At 37.3% G+C, this 20,749-nt stretch overlaps 1 protein-coding gene across 2 annotated transcripts in view; it reads left to right on the top strand.

The window, feature by feature from the left end:
• The window catches only part of raver2 (ribonucleoprotein, PTB-binding 2), a 33,338-nt gene that overhangs the window by 1,958 nt on the left and 10,631 nt on the right, over positions 1–20,749 (top strand). For both annotated transcript variants that reach the window (XM_088927796.1, XM_088927795.1), the window contains exons 2-4: positions 3,727–3,793; positions 13,493–13,962; positions 18,463–18,654. In XM_088927796.1, coding sequence (XP_088783922.1) covers positions 3,727–3,793; positions 13,493–13,962; positions 18,463–18,654 — 729 coding nt within the window. The remainder of the gene's footprint in view (positions 1–3,726; positions 3,794–13,492; positions 13,963–18,462; positions 18,655–20,749) is intronic.

The raw sequence follows: 20,749 nt of genomic DNA, 5'->3' as shown, positions 1-20,749 counted from the left end.
TTCCTCAGCATTTTATACCCTTTTGGGACATCTTTGTGGAGTTTACCTTGTGATATGTAATTTATAATCAGGCCCAGGCTTAACCTACTGCTAAAATGTAAACAGCTCTTTATTTAAGATAACTAAAGTCATTTAAGATGCTAAGTTGTTTGATAATGAGACTTACTGTATTAACCGTTACCTAAATTGATGAAGTCAACACACATCGGATCTAAATTGGCAGCTGGTCAAGAACATTTTTGGTTCGCATGCCTGGAGTCCTATTCACGTCACTGGGATTTTAAGAGTCAGAATTTCAAGGTTTTGCCCTCAAGTAAGATGTTCTTTATATGGACAGTTTCCATCCATCCAATTTCTAACAGCTTCTACCAATTCAGGGTCACACCAGGGCCAGTTCTGCCAAAAGCCAGTTAACCTACCTGTATGCCTTTGGATTGTGGGAGGACACCCATGTGAACCTGGGGAGAACATACACACTCCATACAGATAGCACCCCAGTTCTGGAATTGGACCCAGTGCTCCACTGCTACGGGGTAGAAATGCTAACCACTTCGCCGCAATGCCACCCATTTGGAGAATTTATGCATTTTAATTTCTCGAAGATTAAAAGATTGACATTTACCTCACAGAAATGACCCGTCCTGGTCTGGTTTAGGACACCTCAGTTCGGAAGAACAAAGGTCAAAAATTTCAGAACAGGGGTCTTCATTTCTGGTACTGCAGGGCTGGTGTGTTCAACTTCAACAAGGATTTAAAGAGATTGCCAAACCTGCAAACACATTGCCCCTGTAAGACAGGGTTTGGAGACCCCTGATCTAGAGCAGTTACTCATATCAGCAATACCTTAATCTTATGTTCTGGTTTCTCATCCGTTAGCAAAATTGTCAGATCAGTTCTGTAACTGTAATTACTGGTTTAATAAATCACAATGTACTGTACTGAGGCCTTATTAACCGTACCTTTTGGTAGAAATATTCACAATGTCACATTACTTTATTCTTAACTTATTGTATAAACATGATCATGTGTATCCAAAGGAGTTTGTTGGGCTGACTTTTTTTTGGAATTGTTGATGAAGAGAAATTGCTTGTGTAAAATCCTGTGTTCGGTGTAGGGTTTTAGGCATGAAGGAAAACGGAGCTTTCACTGGCTGATTTTCAAACTTTATTGATAAAAAAAACTAACAGACCAAAAAAGAAGAAGAAAAAAAATAATGGACACAGCGCGAGCCTTTGTTCTCTCCTCAGCCGTCCACACTACACTTTTCCCTGGGTCAGAGATTAAATAAAACTTCACTCACACTAAACAAGGTACCACATGCAAAATACTGAGTCCTGAGCTCAGCAAGCACATCCACCACAATACTATTTTGAGGTAAAACAACATGAAACTGAATTATTTGCCTGAATCAGTATTAAAATATACTAACAAAGGACTCTATAAGCATCTAGTAATATGAATTCTGAGGTTTAGTGTCTGCCAACCCACTTACAGCCTGTACAGAGGTGTACTACTCCAGTATGCTTGGAGTTGCTATAGATTAAGCTTGCACAAGATAACCTGAGGGTAGGACTTAGATTGCTTTCTGAAGATGATTCTGCACTTCGACTGTATTCGATGCTTCTTATGTTGTTTTGTATCAGGGGCAATCCAATATGAAATGTCATGTAAAAGCTTTCTGGAATAATGAGAACTACATGGTCTGGCTGTTTATTGATGTGGCTAAATACAGATTTGAAACAGACAGCCTCTCTTGGCTTTTAGTACAATTCCAGACATATTGTGTGAGTCTAGGTTCTAGTTGGGTTAAACTTTAATGGGAAATCAGTGGGTTAAATCAATAGAATAAACATGTCTTTATCCACAGACTGTTTTAAGGGCTTTACTGTCATTTAAATCCCTCTTGAAAGCCTTAGGGGTATGCCAGGCACAATGTAAAATTATGTGTAGTTAATGCCGGTGTTTCCTATGTAGTTAATGCCGGCGTTTCACATTGCGAAAGACCAGTTCCCCAGTTATTTAAAATTTTCATTCATATTTGAAATGAATCATCTTATAAAGGTTGCTGTTTCCATTTTACAGGCCAATCCTGATAAAGTATTATGCTCATGTCTCAAGTTTCATCTCATTTTGGGAGTTTCTTGTTGTGTAAACATTGATGGCCTCTCCTGAGTGCAGGATGAGCTTGATAGCCAGGAGATAACTGGATTAAGTCTGGACTGTGCTCCTCTGTAACTTGTCCTCAGAAGGTCCCTTCTCAAGAGGCGTGGGTTGTATTCAGTTGGTTGTGGGAATACTGAAGTTTTGTATCTGCCATCTTGTACAGGAATGCTCTTCTGTTTTTATTATTGGCTCATGGTTTGATCAGAAGTTAATAGTTTTAAGGTGTTTCAGAGGATTTGAGTGTTGTATTTATTTTCCATGTCTGTTATGGGGATTAGAGTACTGTGTTGGGTTGAATAAATCGACTGATCGAGGAGGCATACAACACAATACAGCAGAGGGATCCCTAGTGATCCTGACTCACTTGAAGTCTCCAGGGAGTCCCACAGAAATGCTAAAAACTGGTGTGTGGAATTAACACTTTGAAATAAGGAAAAATGTCAAGTTAAACCAAAAAAAAATCGTGCTCACTGTTGATTGTGTGTTTCAGAAAAGGGGTTCCTTGAGCAAGAAAATTCAGGACATGAGCAGGAAAATGCTTACAATCTTTTAAAAAATCCAGGTCAAAACAGGGGTTTGTTTAGGGAAGATTCTGCATTATATGTACTAGTTAGAAGGAGAGTTCAATAAAAGTTCTGAGAAATGAGAAAAAACACTAAGAGCCGGAGAGGTGGGAAGCGCCTGGAGGAATGCGTCATCACTTACTCTGTATTCTATAGGATCCTGTTTTGTTTGAACTTTTATAAACATATAAAAGTGCCACCTCTAACCTTTTGTAACGAGAGCTTTTAAGCTTTTTTCTTAACAGTTTTAATCATGAGTGGATGACTTTTCTGTGGGCGGCTCTCTGTGAGAGAAACAACAGCACAGTCCATCAAAAAAATCAAGGTCTGTTATCCTGATGCAGCTCCCCAGTGGATTTTAATGGGGGGTTAAACTGTATATTTCTTGCTATACAGTTAATCTAGTTTCACTTTAAACCATGGTGGCTAGGAAGGCCTCAAAAGAAGCATACATCCTTTCATTGATACATTCCCATGAACTGTACGTTCATCAGTTCCACTCACCAACCCAGGGAGTCACCCGAACTGTAATGTACTGCCACACAAAGGGTTCTGTAAGACCTGTGCTTGCCCTCACTACTTCAGGCACACTTCTTATTCAGTGATGATGTCAATTATTAAATATTTTTTCTTTTCATTTTTGTTTTTTTTCTTCTAAATCCACTCCTGTACGCAGGTTGTGGGTGTCATTCCTAGATGTACAAACATTCATTTTGGCGGATGAGTTGGATGAATTACTAACGTTATAATAAGTGTCATTTTTCATTTACTGCTCATTTTAATTTACAGATAACCAGTTGTGTTTATTTTGTTGCTCAATAAAATAGATAATCAGTATTCTGTTTCAATGACAATGTAAATGTTATATTTAAATGCCTGTGAATTTAGCAGTGTAGATGATGTTAGCAGGTTCTTATAGAGAGAATTGGGCTAATGAAGAACACAGTAAATTTAAGAGCATGTTAATTTTGTTTTGACCAAACCCTTTTTTGTTTTTCAGGAGGTCCATGAGCTTCTAAAAGAGTACGAGTTGAAATACTGTTATGTGGACAGAAACAAAGGAACAGGTAAAATCTTGGTTGTTTTAGATTGTTTTTTGACAATCACCCAGTATGTCTCAAAAAATAGTTTGTCAGGATTAATGCATCCAAGCCTTAACATGTAGTGAATAAAGGCTGAATTTTATTTGGGCAAATTGATAAAAATTGTCTTTGGAACATAAAAGCAGGCTATTACTTTTAATCCCCTTGAAGCTGTTACTTAAAAGTGAAAAATTATTTTCAGTATGAAATAATCTGATCGGATTGAACAAATAATTCTGCAGGAGCTTTGAATTTGTACATGTATACAAGATACAGAATATAAAGTGTATGTAATATAAAAATATGAGTTTGGTAAAGACAATTATATTTATATATAACACAAAATGCTTTTTTTTATAATGGTGCTTCTATTTCTCAAAAAATAAATAGTACTCCCATTTCTGAATCATCAGTGAGTCAGTCTCCTAGCTGTTCTCATTAGAATAAACAGTAAATTTTCTCCATTGGAAAAAAATAATTTCACTGTGAGAACATTTAATTGCCTTGAATAAATTAATGTGTCACATTGATTATGTCTAAGGGTTAGAACTACTAATTTTCAAAGTATAGAAAGTATTGCTTTCTGATGTATGATACTTTATTTTTTAAAGGAAGTGCCTGTTTAAATTTGTTATTTCTTAAATTACTAGTCATACTTTGTATTTGGGAGTGGAAAATCTTGTTGATTACTTTAGCAGATTTTGTTACGTATAATTATATTTCGGGAACAGTTGAAGTATCCTAGTGGTTTTCCCTGTGGAACTGCTGTACTTGGAGCCATGAAGTCTGAATCTCACTGTCCGTTTAAGCCTTTCAGTAAGTCTTCAGTTTGGCTTGACAAGAAAACACAATACATGTGAATTTTATTCTGATCTTACAAAAAAAAGAGGCATAATTTAGGATCGTCATCATTATTATCAATTTAGCATTGAAGCAATGTATTTCTACAGACTGTTTTTTTAATATCACTTGTTAAATCAATAACGAATCAGAGGCAGAGATATAACTTTCAGCTGGTGATTAAAATGTTCAAGTCGTGCATATCCCAAATTTAATTAATAGGAATTTCACTGTTGTGGCTTCTCTAGTCCTGATGTCATCTTCTGAGCCCTAGACATGCTCTAGCCACCTGTATAAGTCAAGAATGACAGGAGGTTTTTTTAGGTGTTGTAATTAGTAATGCAACGTTTGAATAAAGAGTACTTCTAATTTGCTCTGTCTTACTTGTCATCTTAGAGCTGACAGTTCCAATAATAGAAATGATCAAAGAGGCTGAGTTTTCAAATCTGCACTAAGTGACCCCAGAATCAAAGGTGATAGGTCTCAGTGTATGCTGATAGTTTCTCCTAACTCTTTGAGCACAGTATAATAATAATCAAGCTTGCTGCCCCATTAGCAGCCATAAAGGAACTTTAGGCACTGAAGCAATTATTGATATTCCTGCTTTAAATCTGGCTTACTTGCCTTGTTTCCTCCCTTTTATACCTTTATCTTCCCAGGTTCTTGAGTGCAAGCAGCCCACAAGGCGATAAAGGAGTTAGGAGATGTTTTCCATTGAAAAAACTGCTTTGAACTGTAGACATGAACAGACTTTGCATTAGGCAGGACTTCATAGTGCTAATGCAGTCACTGTTAACTTTACAACCCATTGTTCCTCAAATTTGTGTGAAAGTCTAATGCTAAAGACAGAAAAATCTTTGTGATCCATGTTGTTTAATCTGTTACTGCAAGCTGTGGTTCTGCATTATGTCTATTCAGTGTTACTCCTGTTTTTTTTATTAATTTTACTTAAGCTAAACAAATCTTCTGCATATCATGATCATTGATGACAATAGCATATAGATTTCTGTAATTTGAAAGGCTAGACCTTGGCCTCTTGACCCAAATTGAGGTCCACAACCCTCTTTTCTTTACCTAAACAAATGTACCCCACCCCCACAGCAAGCAGGGACAAAAGGCCTATACAAATGTGCCTTGATTGCCTGCACATCTCCCCAGGTTGCCCTGTGCAGAATCATTATTATTATCTAATGTACATTATGATGTGAAGATGCACAGAAAAACCTCCTGCTGGCTTCTGTGTTCTTTTGGAAGCAGGATAATAGTGCAGAAAGCTGAAGTAAGAGCCATTAAAATTTAAGGGAGATCAAGCAGTCTTACAGGATGCTGAGCACTGAGATATTTGATATGTCTCAAGTCTTCAGAACTGCTATAGTGATTCTTCTTGGGGACACTCTACGGTCAACTAATTTGTTTGTTTTGAATTTCTTTAAATGGTGTAAAAAAAACACCTGATCGGGGCTGAGCTTTTCACAATCTGCTAAATTAACGTCCCTGTCAATGAAATGAGGGAGAAAACCGTGTTGCGTTAGAATGGTTTATGTACTTTAAAGGCACACAGTTTCTCACCATACTACAGCTTTGCTTTTTGAGTATACATTTTGGTATACATTCACACTAAGAAGCACTGTAAACAATGGAAGCAGAGGGAACAGATTTTGTTGTAAAATTTATTGGAACAGGCCTTGGAGGATAGTTATAGGATATATTTGGTTATGTATAGTTGTACGTTTGTGTGAGTATGTATGAAACAGCTCCTGGGGCTGTTTTTTTTTAATTGGAGCAGTGAACTGGTGCCGTGGGCTGCTGCACTGTGCATATGGGTAATGAGGCTTTGTGGTTTCAAAAAGTTTATTTAATGTGAGCGCTGTGCTCAGCACATCAGGCATCATCAGGCCAGAAAAGCAGTGCTTATTAGGTAGCCATGAAAGAAGTTAATTTACAGGTTGTGCTTGGATCGTTTTCTAATTGCATTTTTCCCACCCAGGGGAGTAATAAAAGCAGTAATGTTTGTCTCCGTTGAGGACACTCGTGGAATTCCAGAGCCATATGCTGCCTTTCTGCAAGCAAGAATGACACCAGACGTTGAGGCGGGAATAGGGAATTGAGAGATTTATAGAAAAAAAAAATTGTGTCCTTTAATGGAGACACCAGAGTGTTATTTAAAGGAGATCTCCACATTGTGTAAGTCTGTTTGTATCCATGTATAAAAAAGAAAGTAGGAGCCTTTTCATTTTTTGCGCTTAAGGCTTTGTTATTATTAGGAGATAAAGACATTCTTCACATAAGCCATTTAAGTCTTGACTAATTTGGGTGTACCGCCCTTTTTAAATTTTACCAGTTGTTGGCCTTTAAAAGGTTCCAGATTATCAGACCATAATAATGCATTAAATAACTGTCAGCCTTATCATAAATATATAATGTTTCAGAATGTATTGTTGATTGAAGTGTATTGTTTGCTTTTCAAGTTTTGGAATGCAATTTAGACTGCAGTAGCTGGTAAGAGACTGGAACATCAAGAAACTCTAGAGGTCATTATGCCTAAAAGCATTTTTTTTTCTGCAACACATCAATAATGATTCATACAGTACTTTGATAAAATATACTGCTAGCCAGCAGTGGGCTGTAATTTATGACTTCACATCACTGATTGTAGATCTTTTGTATTCTCTTAAAAGATGTAAAAAATCTCAAGCCTTATTTTGAGAACCTTCGTAAAATAAATACCAAACAGCGCAAGTATTTCCAGTTTTTCCCATTAGAAAGTAAAATTAGTAAGGAAAACCATTTTTGTTTTTCATATGTAATAGGCAATAATATATTGGAGACTTTGTGTTAAGGTGTGGAGAGTTAAACTTTGTCCCATTTTCTGAAGACCTCTGCAAAGGAATTAAGGTGTTTGTTTTGCGGGGTTTAACATAACAATGTTAGAGTTCGTGCAGGGCTAGACTTGTATTTAAATTATATTTCCAGATTTTGAAATGAGCAGCAGGAGGGCAACAGGAAATTATTCAGCCCTTCAGATGTGAGTCACTGCTTCAAATAATACGTATTATGCCTCTTATGCCATATTTAATTGGCTTTTAAGACCACTGATCTTTTTGCTGAACTGCAGGACCCTTATCTTGTGCTTGTTTCTCCTGTGTGACTACCTGAATGTAAATCATCACCATCTCCCCTTTTTAATTCTGGATCCCTTTGAATTCGGTGTATACTGCACATTATGAGAGAATAATTTTAGATAATCATTTTAAGCAAGTTAATTGGCAATGGAGCAGGACAGAATGATTATTTTATTAATTTTAACCCTTTACAAATGTTGTAATGAAATAAGGGTACTGTAAAGAATCTACTATGCACTGGCACATGGGTTTTCATGAAGTAAATATTATAAGATGTTTTTGTTTTTCTTTGTACATTGTGAACTGCTAATCTTGTTGTATTAGTTGTGATCACACCTTGATTTAATGTTGATCTTGCTCTTGAGCATCCAGGATTTCCATAAAGCAAATTCTAAAAGAGGTCGATTCGAGTTAACGTCTCTTTCTTAAACATCCTTCATAAGGCAATAGCTGTAAAAGGAAATTTACCATAGGTTTCTTTATCACCCTCAAAGAGTTCACCCATGAAAATGAACCCAAAAATTTTCAACACTGACGTCAAGGAACTTTGTTTTACACGAACAGATCTCTGTATTTTAGAATTGTTTGCTTTGACTGTGGCTTTGCTAAGCCATGCTTCAGGTTGGTAAGCAGACACTCAGCATATCAATTGGTTCAGAGAAAAATGGTCAAGTGCATTTTAGGAATCCTTTAAACTGGGTATGTCTGGCTGTCAGATTCTTTTACTTGCATGGAGATGAAATTAACCCATTTCTGTGACAACAGACATTTAAGTCTGTGTGCTCAGGGATTTTTGGGGTTCTCTTTGCAGATTGATGTGCAAAAGCTATACACACCAAGAGCTTCAAAAAACATGTCTGCTTTTTTGGACCAAAATGTAATGTTTATCACCGCTTTTCTTTGTGCTTCTGAGAAAGTGGGAAATACTTTAATCATACTTTAAAATGGGCTTTGGTTTGGATCAAGGTTCATATCTGCAGCTTTATTATAAATATTGTGTTCTTACACTGTGGAATGCACTACCTCCTTTCACCAGACATCAGAAATGATTAAATGTTACATAATTTGTAACTATTAAATTACATTGGGAGGCATATGTGTTGCTTTGGCATGAAAGGCAGAAAAATGAACAGAAGTGTCTCGTATCTTTTATTTAAATTTTTGGAAATTTAAACAAGAACTGGTTTCAGCTGTAGTTGTTTCAGTCTTTGCAGTGGTGTCTGTTTTCTATAATCGATACACAACTGAATCTGTAGCTGTAAAAACTGAGACTGGTCAGCATTAAAATCTTAAATATTTTTTGGGGGAACAGAAAGAGCACATTTGAGTTTCTCTCATCCTGACAGATGTCTATAGCTGAAACTGCAAAAATGTGAACATGAGTCAGTATTCATCTAATTAGATTTTTCTTTGTCCGCTTTTCAGCTTGTATAGAAGAAGCCTCTTCAAGAAGGCAATTTTAGTATTTTTTGGATGAGGTTATATAGTCTGCAATAGATATGTAACCCTGAAGCTCCGAACTGTCCACTAAGCCCTGTACACTGTGTTGTGTGGGAATCATGCCTCCCACTTATGGCAGGTATTGATGCTTGAATGCAGAGAAGATTGTCATTAATTGATCCAATAATGAATGTGGGCGGTTGTAAAAAATGTAATGAACAAATAGAAGGGCTGTTGTCTAGGACTGGCTCCTTTGTATCTGTTGTACAGTGGCTGTAGTGAAGAGAGATGTAAAGCAATGAGATGTAGCTGTAGCTGTAGCTGTAATGATGGTAACATAGCAGATGAAGTTTGATTTTATTAATGGTAGCAGGATACAGTGATTCTCGAACCTGCTGTCTGTGCGTCCTGTTAAAGTCTGATAAAATCTGGGTATGCATTTCTGTTATTATGTTTAAGGTTTTTTCTGGGTCCCTTAGATGAAATGTAGCGGGTATTGCAAGGACCTGTAGTTTAATGTGTTAGGAATGGAGGGGTGGAATGTGAGTTATCAAGATGGGATTGTGGTCTGTGTGGTATTGTAACCATTTACTCCAGAATTAAGGCAGTTCTTGTTTGTGAGTAGAATCGTTATGAAAAACCCCCAAAACACAAATGGATAGATGTGATTTTTACTCCCTAAATGAGAGTTTCAGAGAAGCTCTTACTCTGCTTATCTGACTTGAACAACCTTTACATTTTGCATCAGCACTTTTTTTTTCCAGCACCTAAATTAGTTAACGGAGGCTGACGAATGTACAGCATGCAATCTAATCCTTTAAATATGAACAATTGGGTTGCATTGCAGAAATACTTTTGTCTGCACACTTCACCATTTTTACAAAAGATTAGCACCTTAAATGATCAAAGACCATGTTTGAAATAGACCGCCTAAAGAGTGTGACTAGCTATTAAAAGGTGAAGCTCAAGTCGCAGGTTCGGACATGGAGTGTGTTTCAAGCATAGTGATCATTACTGTCGCTGTATGCATTTCTTGATTAATTCAGATTGAATACAATGTAATCTTAAAACGTCTGCGGTCATTGAGTTACAAGAAGCTACTTTGAGGTTGTAAAACAGTTGTGGAGTTAGTTTGGTAAACGTTTTGACTTGGCTACTAGATAGGCAACTCTTTAGTTTTTTTTTCAGAATGGAAACAATTTAAAACTTGTGTGATTTTTGTTGTCTTTTTGCGTTATTGGTAGGATATATCCTGAATAAAAATTCAACAGTAACAGTAGATAATTGAATAATCCGACACGTCTGTACACTGCTACACAAATGCATATATGCATTTACCTCAGGTAAAGATATTGTTACAGCTAGATGGAGAGTTGTCAACGTCTGGCTAGTGTCAACATTGAGGGGTCTGAGGAGCTTCAAAGCAAGAAAGGAACTGGGGTGTCAGTACTGAGTTGTATTGGGTCTGAGATGCATTGATCAAGGAATCGTCTAGTTTACCTTGGTTCATTAAGTTCTGGATGAATGGTTAAGAGTCATAAACAGTCCAGGAAAAAAAGAGTTAGAGAGCAAGTGAGAGTGAGATAAAGACACGAAGAGAGAGAAGAAAGTGTGTGCCAGGCGTGAGTTCCTTTTCCAGATCATCTGTAAAGACCAGATTTAAATATTAGAACCTTGTTAAGACTTGTCATTCTCTTGTTATTAGGAAGCCATTTTCCTGTGTAGAGAATCCATAGGATAAAAACCAACTCCTCTGGTTAGTGGATGCTTTTTTAGAAGAGGGAGTTAGGTTTCCCGTTTACTTTGTAGCATCCAGATTTATATAGAGAGATTTAACTGTTGGTCGTAGTAGGTTTAGTTTTGAAGGCAGGTTTATCTCTCTGGTTTGCATGTGTGTTATAAAGGATTTCTGAATATTTGGTAGCCGTCTGGGTTTTTTCTGGCTGTCAGAGCGTAGGCATATGGGGTGCCTTTGTTTGTAAATAGAGTAACTTTTATGCTGTATTTTTATGTTGTGTGTTATTGTGATTATTAATAATATTTGTGTTACCCAGTATGCCTGATTTATTACTCTTTCCAACAAAGCTGGGCAAGAGAACAAAAAACTCCAGTGCCTATAATTATACCAACCGTTCAGGTATATTCTTGGCATATCTTTACAATGTGAGGTGTTGTTTAATAATTGATCATCCTGCTTGGTCTATTTTCTGATATGAACTATTTTCTTAACCCCTGTTTTCTAACAGTATGTACATTATTTGATAATCGGAGCACCCAAGATTATTGGATATTGAATATTATTAAGTTTATTGCTCTTTAGATCTGTGAGTGTTGCTGCCCTCTGGTGACATGCAAGACTGTTTTTGCCCTGGGTTTTTTCCAGCCCTCAGGTGGCATTTCCACATGGATGTTTTTACTCTACCCATGGTTGGAACATCATGCATGTGAGCCACACCGTCAGTACAAGTAATTTTCTTTATGGTAGCTTCAGAAGGCATCTTTGGTTAGGACTTCACTAAGAATAGAGAGCAATACCGTGCCCCAGTATGTTTTGAGATGCAGTCGGCTTTGTTTGACTTTTCTTTCAGTTTCACCCTTGGTTTTCCATTTTATAACATTAATTTATTAATTGTTAAGGCATTTTTCTATTTTTTGTCAAGTAGGTATATATTGTTTTAAAACCTTTGATTTGATTTAATACTTTCTTCACTTGAGTTTGGCTTTATAAGAATGTAAACGAGATAAAGCTAAAAGGTAGATAAGTAGTATGATTTCTTTGCATCAGACAAAAGCTGTCCTTTTTAAGAGAGACCATGAATAATAGAAGTGGTGTAATTATTTTATCCAGACATGGCGTGGTAGGGTAACTGTGAATAAAAAATGTATTCAATGAAACCTTTTTTTTCCCCCTCACATGCTTGTATTAAAATGAACTCCGTGCTTGGAATTATATCCTGTAATTAAGCAAAGTTTTTCCCTCTTAACATTCTTAAAGCTGTCAGTAGTCAAGCAGTTGAGTATTGTTATGCAATAAGCTTACGTCTTTTAAGACTGTGTAAGCTCCTTTTTGTGTGAAGAATATGTTTTCTGTAATTTTGTATCTTTTGTGTACTAGAAAATGTCCCTCTAGAATATAAAGTGGTAGTAAAGAGTTCCTGCTTTAACAGTTGATGGCATTAGTAATAATGATTTCGAGTGTGATTGCTAGGATATTTTTTGTGTCTGCGTCCACAGATTTATTTATAGACACAATCTGTACCATCCTTTTTTGTAGGGATATTTTGAGTGCATTATGGTGATCTTTGATTATACAGCTATTTTTAAATGTATAATGCATTAAGGGGACTGTTGTATTGGGCATGAAATCTGCAAAATGAATGTCGCCTCTTAACTCAGGAATTTGAAAATTAGATGAAATTATTCTGATGACTGTGGAAATGAAAGCGGGATACTAAGAACTGTAAATCTGTGATTGCTTCCATAGTGCTTTCATCTGTTAATTAAAATAATTTTTCATAATTCCTGCTTTTTTTTCCCCTAACTGGACTATAATTACATGCTTCAATATTTATGAAAGGATCTGCATGAATCCTGTTACCGTTTGGAAGCGTGTCTGTGTGACAAAGAAAAAAAGACTCGGGCAAATATTCTTCAGATTCATTGTGCTTATTAAATAAAAGTTTGGGAGATGATGAATGATAATGGATTTTAGTACTTCCTGTAGGCTAACTGGAAAACTTGAATCTGAACGTTAAAAATGTGTGCACTAGAAAAAGAAGGACCTGGCAGATAAAATTAGAATTTCTTTGACATATTGCATTCCTCCTTTTCATTTATTTTCCTCAAGAATATTCCATGGATGTTATCCTCTTGATTAACTGTGAGATTGCTATTATTATGAATCATTTTTTGGACTGAAACGTTCGTGGATACAATGAAGCTTTCCCTTTGTAGCTTTGGAATTTGGAAATACCGTTTAGTTGTCTAACCAGAAACAAGCACTTAAGAAAAAACTTTTTGCAATTTTATGAAGATTGCTGTCAAAAATTAGTTTACACATTGTTTTCATTCAGATCTAGAGAATAATTCCAGTGAGCCTTTTAAATAGTGCTGCTTCCACATGTGTCTGATACAAAAATAGCTTCTTTGTGAGATGCTGACAGGAGTAAGCCAGGGAATAAATAAAGCATCTTGATAAGCAAAACAGAAGCTAATTGTAGAGTAAGTGGTGTACTTGCCTTTTGTAGCCATAAAATGAACGACATTAACTCTTTTCTTTCAGCGTTTGTGACCTTGCTGAATGGGGAGCAGGCTCAGGATGCCATCCGGACATTCCACCAGACAGCTATCCGAGGGAAGGAGATCTCAGTGCAGCTCCAGCCCACGGACTCCCTTCTGTGCATCACCAATCTGCCACATACCTACTCGGCAGTGCAGTTTGAGGAACTGGTGCGCACCTACGGCAATATTGAGAGGTGCTTTCTCGTTTACAGTGAGCTCACGGGCCACTCCAAGGGCTATGGCTTTGTGGAGTACATGAAGAAGGACTCGGCCTCCAAAGCCAGGTCAGAACTGTTGGGCAAGCAGCAGGGCGATCGCACCCTAATGGTACAGTGGACAGACGTTAACCAGCTCACTGCTGACCACCTTCATTCCAAGTGCCTTTGTGTTGATAAACTTCCTTCCGACTTCTCCGACACGGATGAGTTGGCACAAATTTTCTCCAAAACGTATAAACCCGTCTTCTGCCAGGTAAGTGGTTAGGTGAGCAAACCTTTTTCGGTTTAGTATGAGTAGCTCCATTAGAAGTTAAAGTACAAGAACTAAAAAGGCCTCAATTGACATTGGTTCTAAATCCTATATAATAGTAGGCTTTACGTCTATTGTACTGAAACGTTTAATGACCTTATTTCATTAGTGGTTGCATCATTGAAGAATTTGCTTTCATACTAACATTTCCACATTTTTACAGCCTTTAAACAATATTGTGTCTTAATGGTTGTTTTTTGATATGTTATTGGGTATGAGGGAAAAGGTTATTTAATTTGTGTCTGAGTAAGAAATTGTTCATCATAATTTTTTTTTCTGTTTTTCTAATCTGGGTTGATTATCAGAAGGATGTTAAAAAGCTGTGATATAGTGCAGGGGAATTCTAAAGGTCATTCAGATCACAGTCATCAAAAACAAAGATAAGGGGGTAGAAATGACTTTTGCATATCATTTGCCACTGGCTCTATTTGAGGCCTGTCATTAGCTAGAACAGAAACCAATGCAAAGGTTGTGGAGTCCCCTCTACAGAGTTAGAGCTCTCAAACAGCAGATTTCCCATTCATCTTCTGCAGCCTGACCCTGAAGAGGGTGCTTGAAGGAGTACTTTAAATAATCCTCTAATACAGTGTCTATAAGACAGTTCACCCTGGTGTGTTTTGGTAAGAGTGTTTTCATGGGCACTCTCTATAAAAGTGTCCTTTAAGTGGTTCAAACCTTCCCTAAGAATGCTATAGCTAAGTAGTCTTTGAAAGTGGTGCAGCTTACTTGACAGTTGATGACATCTGACAGTTAAATGCAAAAGAACAGAGGTATGGGTGGTATCTTCATTTTCACTTAATCTCACAGAAGTGAAGTCAGAAATGTGCAAAACATTCCTTTTACTATGTCTCCCTTTTCATCATCACAAAAATACAGCTGATGCATCATTTTTTTTTATTTTAAATGCATTTGAAAAGCATGGTGGTCGATTTTAAATAAGAGACGGCAAATCATACCTGGCACTTTGACTTTCTTCTGAATTGATTGAAAAACTGATGAAGTAGAAAACTGTCAAGTGCAGGTTTAAAAGAAGTCAAACTTGCATTGCCTTCTCACACGCAACCTCGTGTCCAGCACATATTTTTTTTAATGTGTTGACTCACTCTGTCATTCTTAGGGAGGGAACAAGAGGAGTGAAAATGATTTTGCATATAGTGAATAGTGGAAGGATTTGGAAAAATTAAAACTTAATAAAAGAATGACACGAATATTTCATCTTTCATCAAAAAGGTGCAGTGAAATGTTATCATAAAAGGCTTTCTTTTTCCTTAACCAAGATCACTAGTATGGTGTGAATGGCTCAGAGAACTGTAAAAGAGGTAATGACTTGCTTATTTTCAGGGGCGCTCTGTAGGCAGTGTAGTTCTAATAACAGTCTAGACCTGCCTGACAATGTAGCTTCTAGCATTTCACGTAGTGTGTGTAAGGTTAAACTGCATTTCACAGCTTGTCAGTGAATGAGTCTACAGATCACAAGTACAGCAGCTAGTCCTCTGAAAACTGTAAGAGGGCCGGCACTGTGTTCGAGTCTAGGCTCAATTAACGGAGGAGAATGGGGAGGGAAGTTCAACATGTTAAATGTTCCAGGGGAAAAAAACCTATCCAGAAATAGTACAGGTTTAATTAATTATTAAGAAGTACGTCGGCACATTATCTAGGCCTTAATGTTCAAAAACTGACAGCCTGGACAAAAGTAACATTCATAAGTAATAAGGTGACTACCCAATTTTATGACTTATCCTGTTAACATTTTGTAGATCGGCAAACCTAATTTAATGGTGTTTTTAACAAAATCTGAGGGGATAACAGCATATCTCCTGCTGCTCTAACCAGTAATTCTCCATGATGTCAGTTCCTAAAAAACTAAAAATACTAAGAGTAAGCCTCTCTCTCTCTGCATCCTTCCTCCACCCCACTTCTGAAGATACCCCTTGGTTAACCTTTCTTTCTCTATAGAGGGGTCCTGACGTCCTTGTCCCACAGCCCAGTGGTTGGCCCTCATTCAAGCATGTCAAGCCAAAGAGTCTTATGTGTAGTGCTTCAATAAACATTCCTAAACACATTTTCTTATTGGGTGATGTTATTCCTCGTGATCTCCTAAATAGCAACAGTATGCACTGCAAGACACAGACAGTGCCCTGGACTTGTATGGCTGGTATTCCTTACTGTTTAACTTCTCATCTAAAATCGGCACCGTAGGAAACATTTGCAAAGAATAAACACTAGACGTTTTGAACTGAAGAAGTACTTTGTGAATGTGCCTCAAGGCTTTGGAATGGGATATTTCAGCATAGATTCAGTGTTCTCAATTTCCCTTTAAAGCATTTAATATTAACTGTTCTTATTGAGTAAAGGGAAACATTATGTTCCCTGAAGGTAAAATGCTTGGATAAACATTCATCTTAAAAATTGCTGTTTAAAGAGTGTAATTTTTGCATCTTTACATTTAATATGTAAAGAGTTTGCAACATTGTTTCACAAAGGTATCATTTTTTGTGATTTTGTATATCGTGTAATTTCTGTTACTACATTTTGGATTCTGTCAATCAGGAATCTTAAACTTAAAAGCTTTACCACGTTTGTTGCCTTTGACGTAGCATGTGCAGAGTGCTAACCTGTTGATCTACATTTTTGTAAGACTAGCACCCCTGCTCTTCACCTGTAATTCCAGAAATATGGAATCAAGTCTACAGTTTAGAATTAGTGTTTTGCATAGATCAGTGTCACCATAAGTAAACCTCAACAGTCTTAAATTTTAATTGTTGACTAAATCTTTTTGCTATTTGTCTATATCCCCGAGTTCTAGGCTTAGTTTCACTTTTATTTTTGCTTGGTACCGAAATTGATTAAAGGTAGAGTGTCGTATAGAGTAATATGTAGACTTCAGTTGCATCACCTGCCAAAAGTCAATTATTTCTATGCCACTCTCCCTCCCAGACAATTTTAAAGTACTTCACATGTAGTAGAGTCACCCTCCACCTCTGAAGTGCAGCACTCACTGTGCCAGCGGCTGCATTACACAGCAGCTCAGGTGGAGATCTGAGAGATTCCTTCAGCAGTTCCATTAGGGGAGAAACTTATGGAGGCCAGACCTGAGTGCACACAGAGTGGAATTTAGTGAGGACAATGCAACTTTTTCTTAGCAGTGCCTAGGGATCTTCAATGACCAAGCAGTCAGGATCTTGATTTGTCTCATCTGAAGGACAGCTGCTCCAAGAGAGCAGTGTCTCCTTTCGCCATGCTGGGGGCATAGGTTTAAAAGGCCCAGGACGTGTGTAAACAAGATGGTCCACAAAAAATACTTAGAACAGCAGTCTAGTTTTCCTTGGAGGTCTCCCTTTCCAGGACTGACCAGGTTCAGCTCTGTTTAGCTCGTGAGATCTCAAGGGATCAGGCTACAAGGCAGTAAGGCTGCTGTTTTTAATCTGTCTTTGTCTGGAAACCACTATATTTAGAGGTATATGTTGAGTAGACCTAACATTACCTTCAGTATGAAAGCCACATTTGAAGCAAAACAGTTATCTCCTGATTCTTTTCTTCAGCATTACAACAAGCTGATTTTATTCTATGAAAACACACTTTTCCTTAAACCACTTATTTATTGTTACCATAAGTGATCATCATGATTTACAGTATATGTATTATATTTGGCTGTTGGTCAGTTGTTTGTCTGTCCGTCCCAGGAAAGGCATGCCAAGCCAGACGCTGAACTAGCCCTTTGTTAGAGGATATTCAGAAACTACTGTCAGTTTTTCTTACATCGATGAGACTAAATTACCTGATCGGAACGTGGAAATGTGAACATGAACATAAAGAGGTGGATGCAGATTTTATTCTTACCACTGTCGCTGTTAATGAGGGAATGCCAGGGTTTATAGATATGCTCCCCCTGCACATTTTGAGGGAGCCGAGATATCCTGCAAAGAGAAAAGACTGCAGAATAAGTCACACTGGGATTCATGGACAACCACAAGTAGAAATCTTTGTCACTGTTACACCAATAATAAGAAATCAAGAGAAGAGACAGCAGGTACAGGGAAGAAGGGGGAGTCAGATTGCTGCTATGTTTCTTGAGCACAGATGCAGTGTTACATACGGTCGTTAAAAAAGATTCGGTTTCCCTGAAGGCTTGCTTCACTGCACCCACCATTTGTTTTTGCTGCTGAGGAAGAATGAATTCCTTTAAAAAAAAAAAACAATCAATTTTTGCATCAGGAAAACAAAATCTAACAGTCTGTTTAAAAGCTGAGGTCCTGGAAATACATGAAACATGGGGCAATGTCTGTGAGATCAAGAAATGGTCCTATTCAGTAATAACATTGTCATACCTGTTGTTTTTTTTTTCTGATAGGCAGAGACTGTAGGTGGTGAAGCTTTCCTGATGCATCAGTGTATGAACAACAGTGAAGTGACTCGCCTTTTATTTTTTATCCATGCTTGCAGCTTGCTCAGGATGAAGGCAGTCCCATCCGGGGTTTTGCTGTCATTGAGTATGAGACTGCAGAGCAGGCGGAGGCTGTCCTGACAGAGATGGACAGGCATGTGATCAGGGGAAACGAAGTGCGGGTTTCCTTTTGCACCCCTGGGACTTCAGGAAGGAGTACACTAGCTGCACTGATTGCTGCACAAGGGGTGGTAAGTTGTGTGAAACCAGCAACAAATACACAAAGGTTATTGCTTTTATCATTGGTGAAGAAGAATGTCAATTTGAACGTACTTATTAACTGTACTTTGCAGTCCAGCCCTGCGCCCCGTTATCTGTAATCAGCTTGAAGCTGCTTCTGTCTCTCCACAGAAATATGACAACAGTCAACAATTTAACGTTCCCTGGAGCTTGTTTGATTTTTCTGTCTTTTGACTTAGAAATTGAAGGAGCAAGTTGGAAAAATGAAAGCAATCCACATACCGCAGCAGATTCCCTAAAACAGAGAAGTGACCTGAAAATCAGAAAGACACCTTAATTTTCTTTGTCAAAAACATGTAGCCAGATGGAAAGATTTGATGTTCCTGCAAGAAAAAAAAATGCATTGGTATGAGCAAGATAGGCTTTACTGATAGATTAGTCAAACCCTATTTTAAGCACAATGCAGCACAAAAATTCAGGTTTGTGTCCACTGGAGTCCTTAGAAGTAGTAATAATAAAAATTGTGACCCTGACATGGGAAGAAAAAAGGCATGATCAACTTTTTTTTCCCCTTCTTGAATTGCATACCTTTAATTTTGAGAAACTGACCATAAATGGACTAGCAAGTGAACTTTCTGTAACAGTCTGATTATAGTCTAGTCTGCTACAGCTAGAGGTAATAAACAACTGTCCAAATAGAATGATGCAAACTGACATTTTTCATTAGATGTCTGCCTTTAAAGATGCTGGCAGCAGTGGTAAATACTGCATTAGCAAAAATATGTACCTTGCTCGAGAACAGTGTACTCATAACTAATGGTAAGTGCCAGAACTCAAGAGCGTGAATTAATATCTACTGAGAATATAAAAATAACACAAAATATTTTTTTTCAAATTAAGAACAAGCAAAGAGTAGGGGCAGAAGTTTAAAGTAGCACCACAGCTAAATACAAGGCATATTGGATCCTGCTATGCTGAAAGCATGATAAGACAATTATGTTTCTGTTCTGCTTGTCATATGCACTTAAAATGACAGAACTGGATTTGAAGGACCTGTGGCTGGGGCTACAGTGTCGCTACATCCATGACAGTATCTGCATTCCTCCCTGCCACAGCATGGTATTGAGAATAAGTTCTTCATTACAGTAAAGCTTACTGGAGAGCTGCTGATTTTTGTACCAGATGGATTCTTAGCTGTAAACAGGCTGCGGGTCTTGGGAGGATGTCAGACATGCCCTAAGGAGGAGAGATGGAGAGAGATCAGAGCTACGGCAATGGCAGAGTTTGAATTTGCCTGATCTAGTGTGACCTAACAGGTCATTGAAAAGTTTGCATTTGCAAAGATAAGAACAATACTAAAATAGCTTTGCTTGCAGGGTATTTGTGTGTAATGGCAGAGTGAATGTTAAGTTACCGCTCAGATGTTTAGATTGACTATGGTATTCTTGCTTATAAAGTAAATTCTTCAGAATACTGTCAAATGATGTGACCGGTCTGTTCTTAATTTAGTCCAATTAATCACTTTATTGTCAGTCATAGTGTTGCTTGTTTATAGTTTGTCTTCTGTCTAGTTTGTATTTTAAGCATCTTGCTTGATGCTTTCTTTGTAGTATTTAACATATTAAAACATTTCCAGCTGGTAACCTCTCGATTTGGTTTAAATCTTTTTTTGGTCTTCATTTTTAATTAGTATCACAGGCACTTTAGGTTGGTGTGCTTAGATGAGAATTGTATGATTTTCTTTTGCCTCCATTTTCTCGTTCTCTTTGTCATTAACATTTGCATGTTAAGTATTATCAGCACTAATGAGTTAGGTGAGTGACAGGAACATAATGGCAAGCAAAAAATAGAATTATCTGCCTTTCTGTTAAGATGGAAGCTTTTTTTATGTTTGAATTTAATAAAATGGTAGCTTGTAACATTTGTGGGATACTTGTAACACATTAACAGGAAGGAATGTCTTATTTTTTCTCCAGTGTCCTACTTGTGTCCTACTTAACTGTTGATGGCTTATGTTGAATTTTTTAACATGAAGGTATTTTAACAATTAGCCTAAGTTTCACACTGTGATTCCGACATTTTGCAATACATGCGAGTGATATTGCT

This window comes from Atractosteus spatula, chromosome 11 (genome assembly GCF_055471065.1).
Source record: "Atractosteus spatula isolate fAtrSpa1 chromosome 11, fAtrSpa1.hap1, whole genome shotgun sequence".
NCBI lineage: Eukaryota > Metazoa > Chordata > Actinopteri > Semionotiformes > Lepisosteidae > Atractosteus > Atractosteus spatula.
This window is presented reverse-complemented; position numbering and strand designations above follow the sequence as displayed.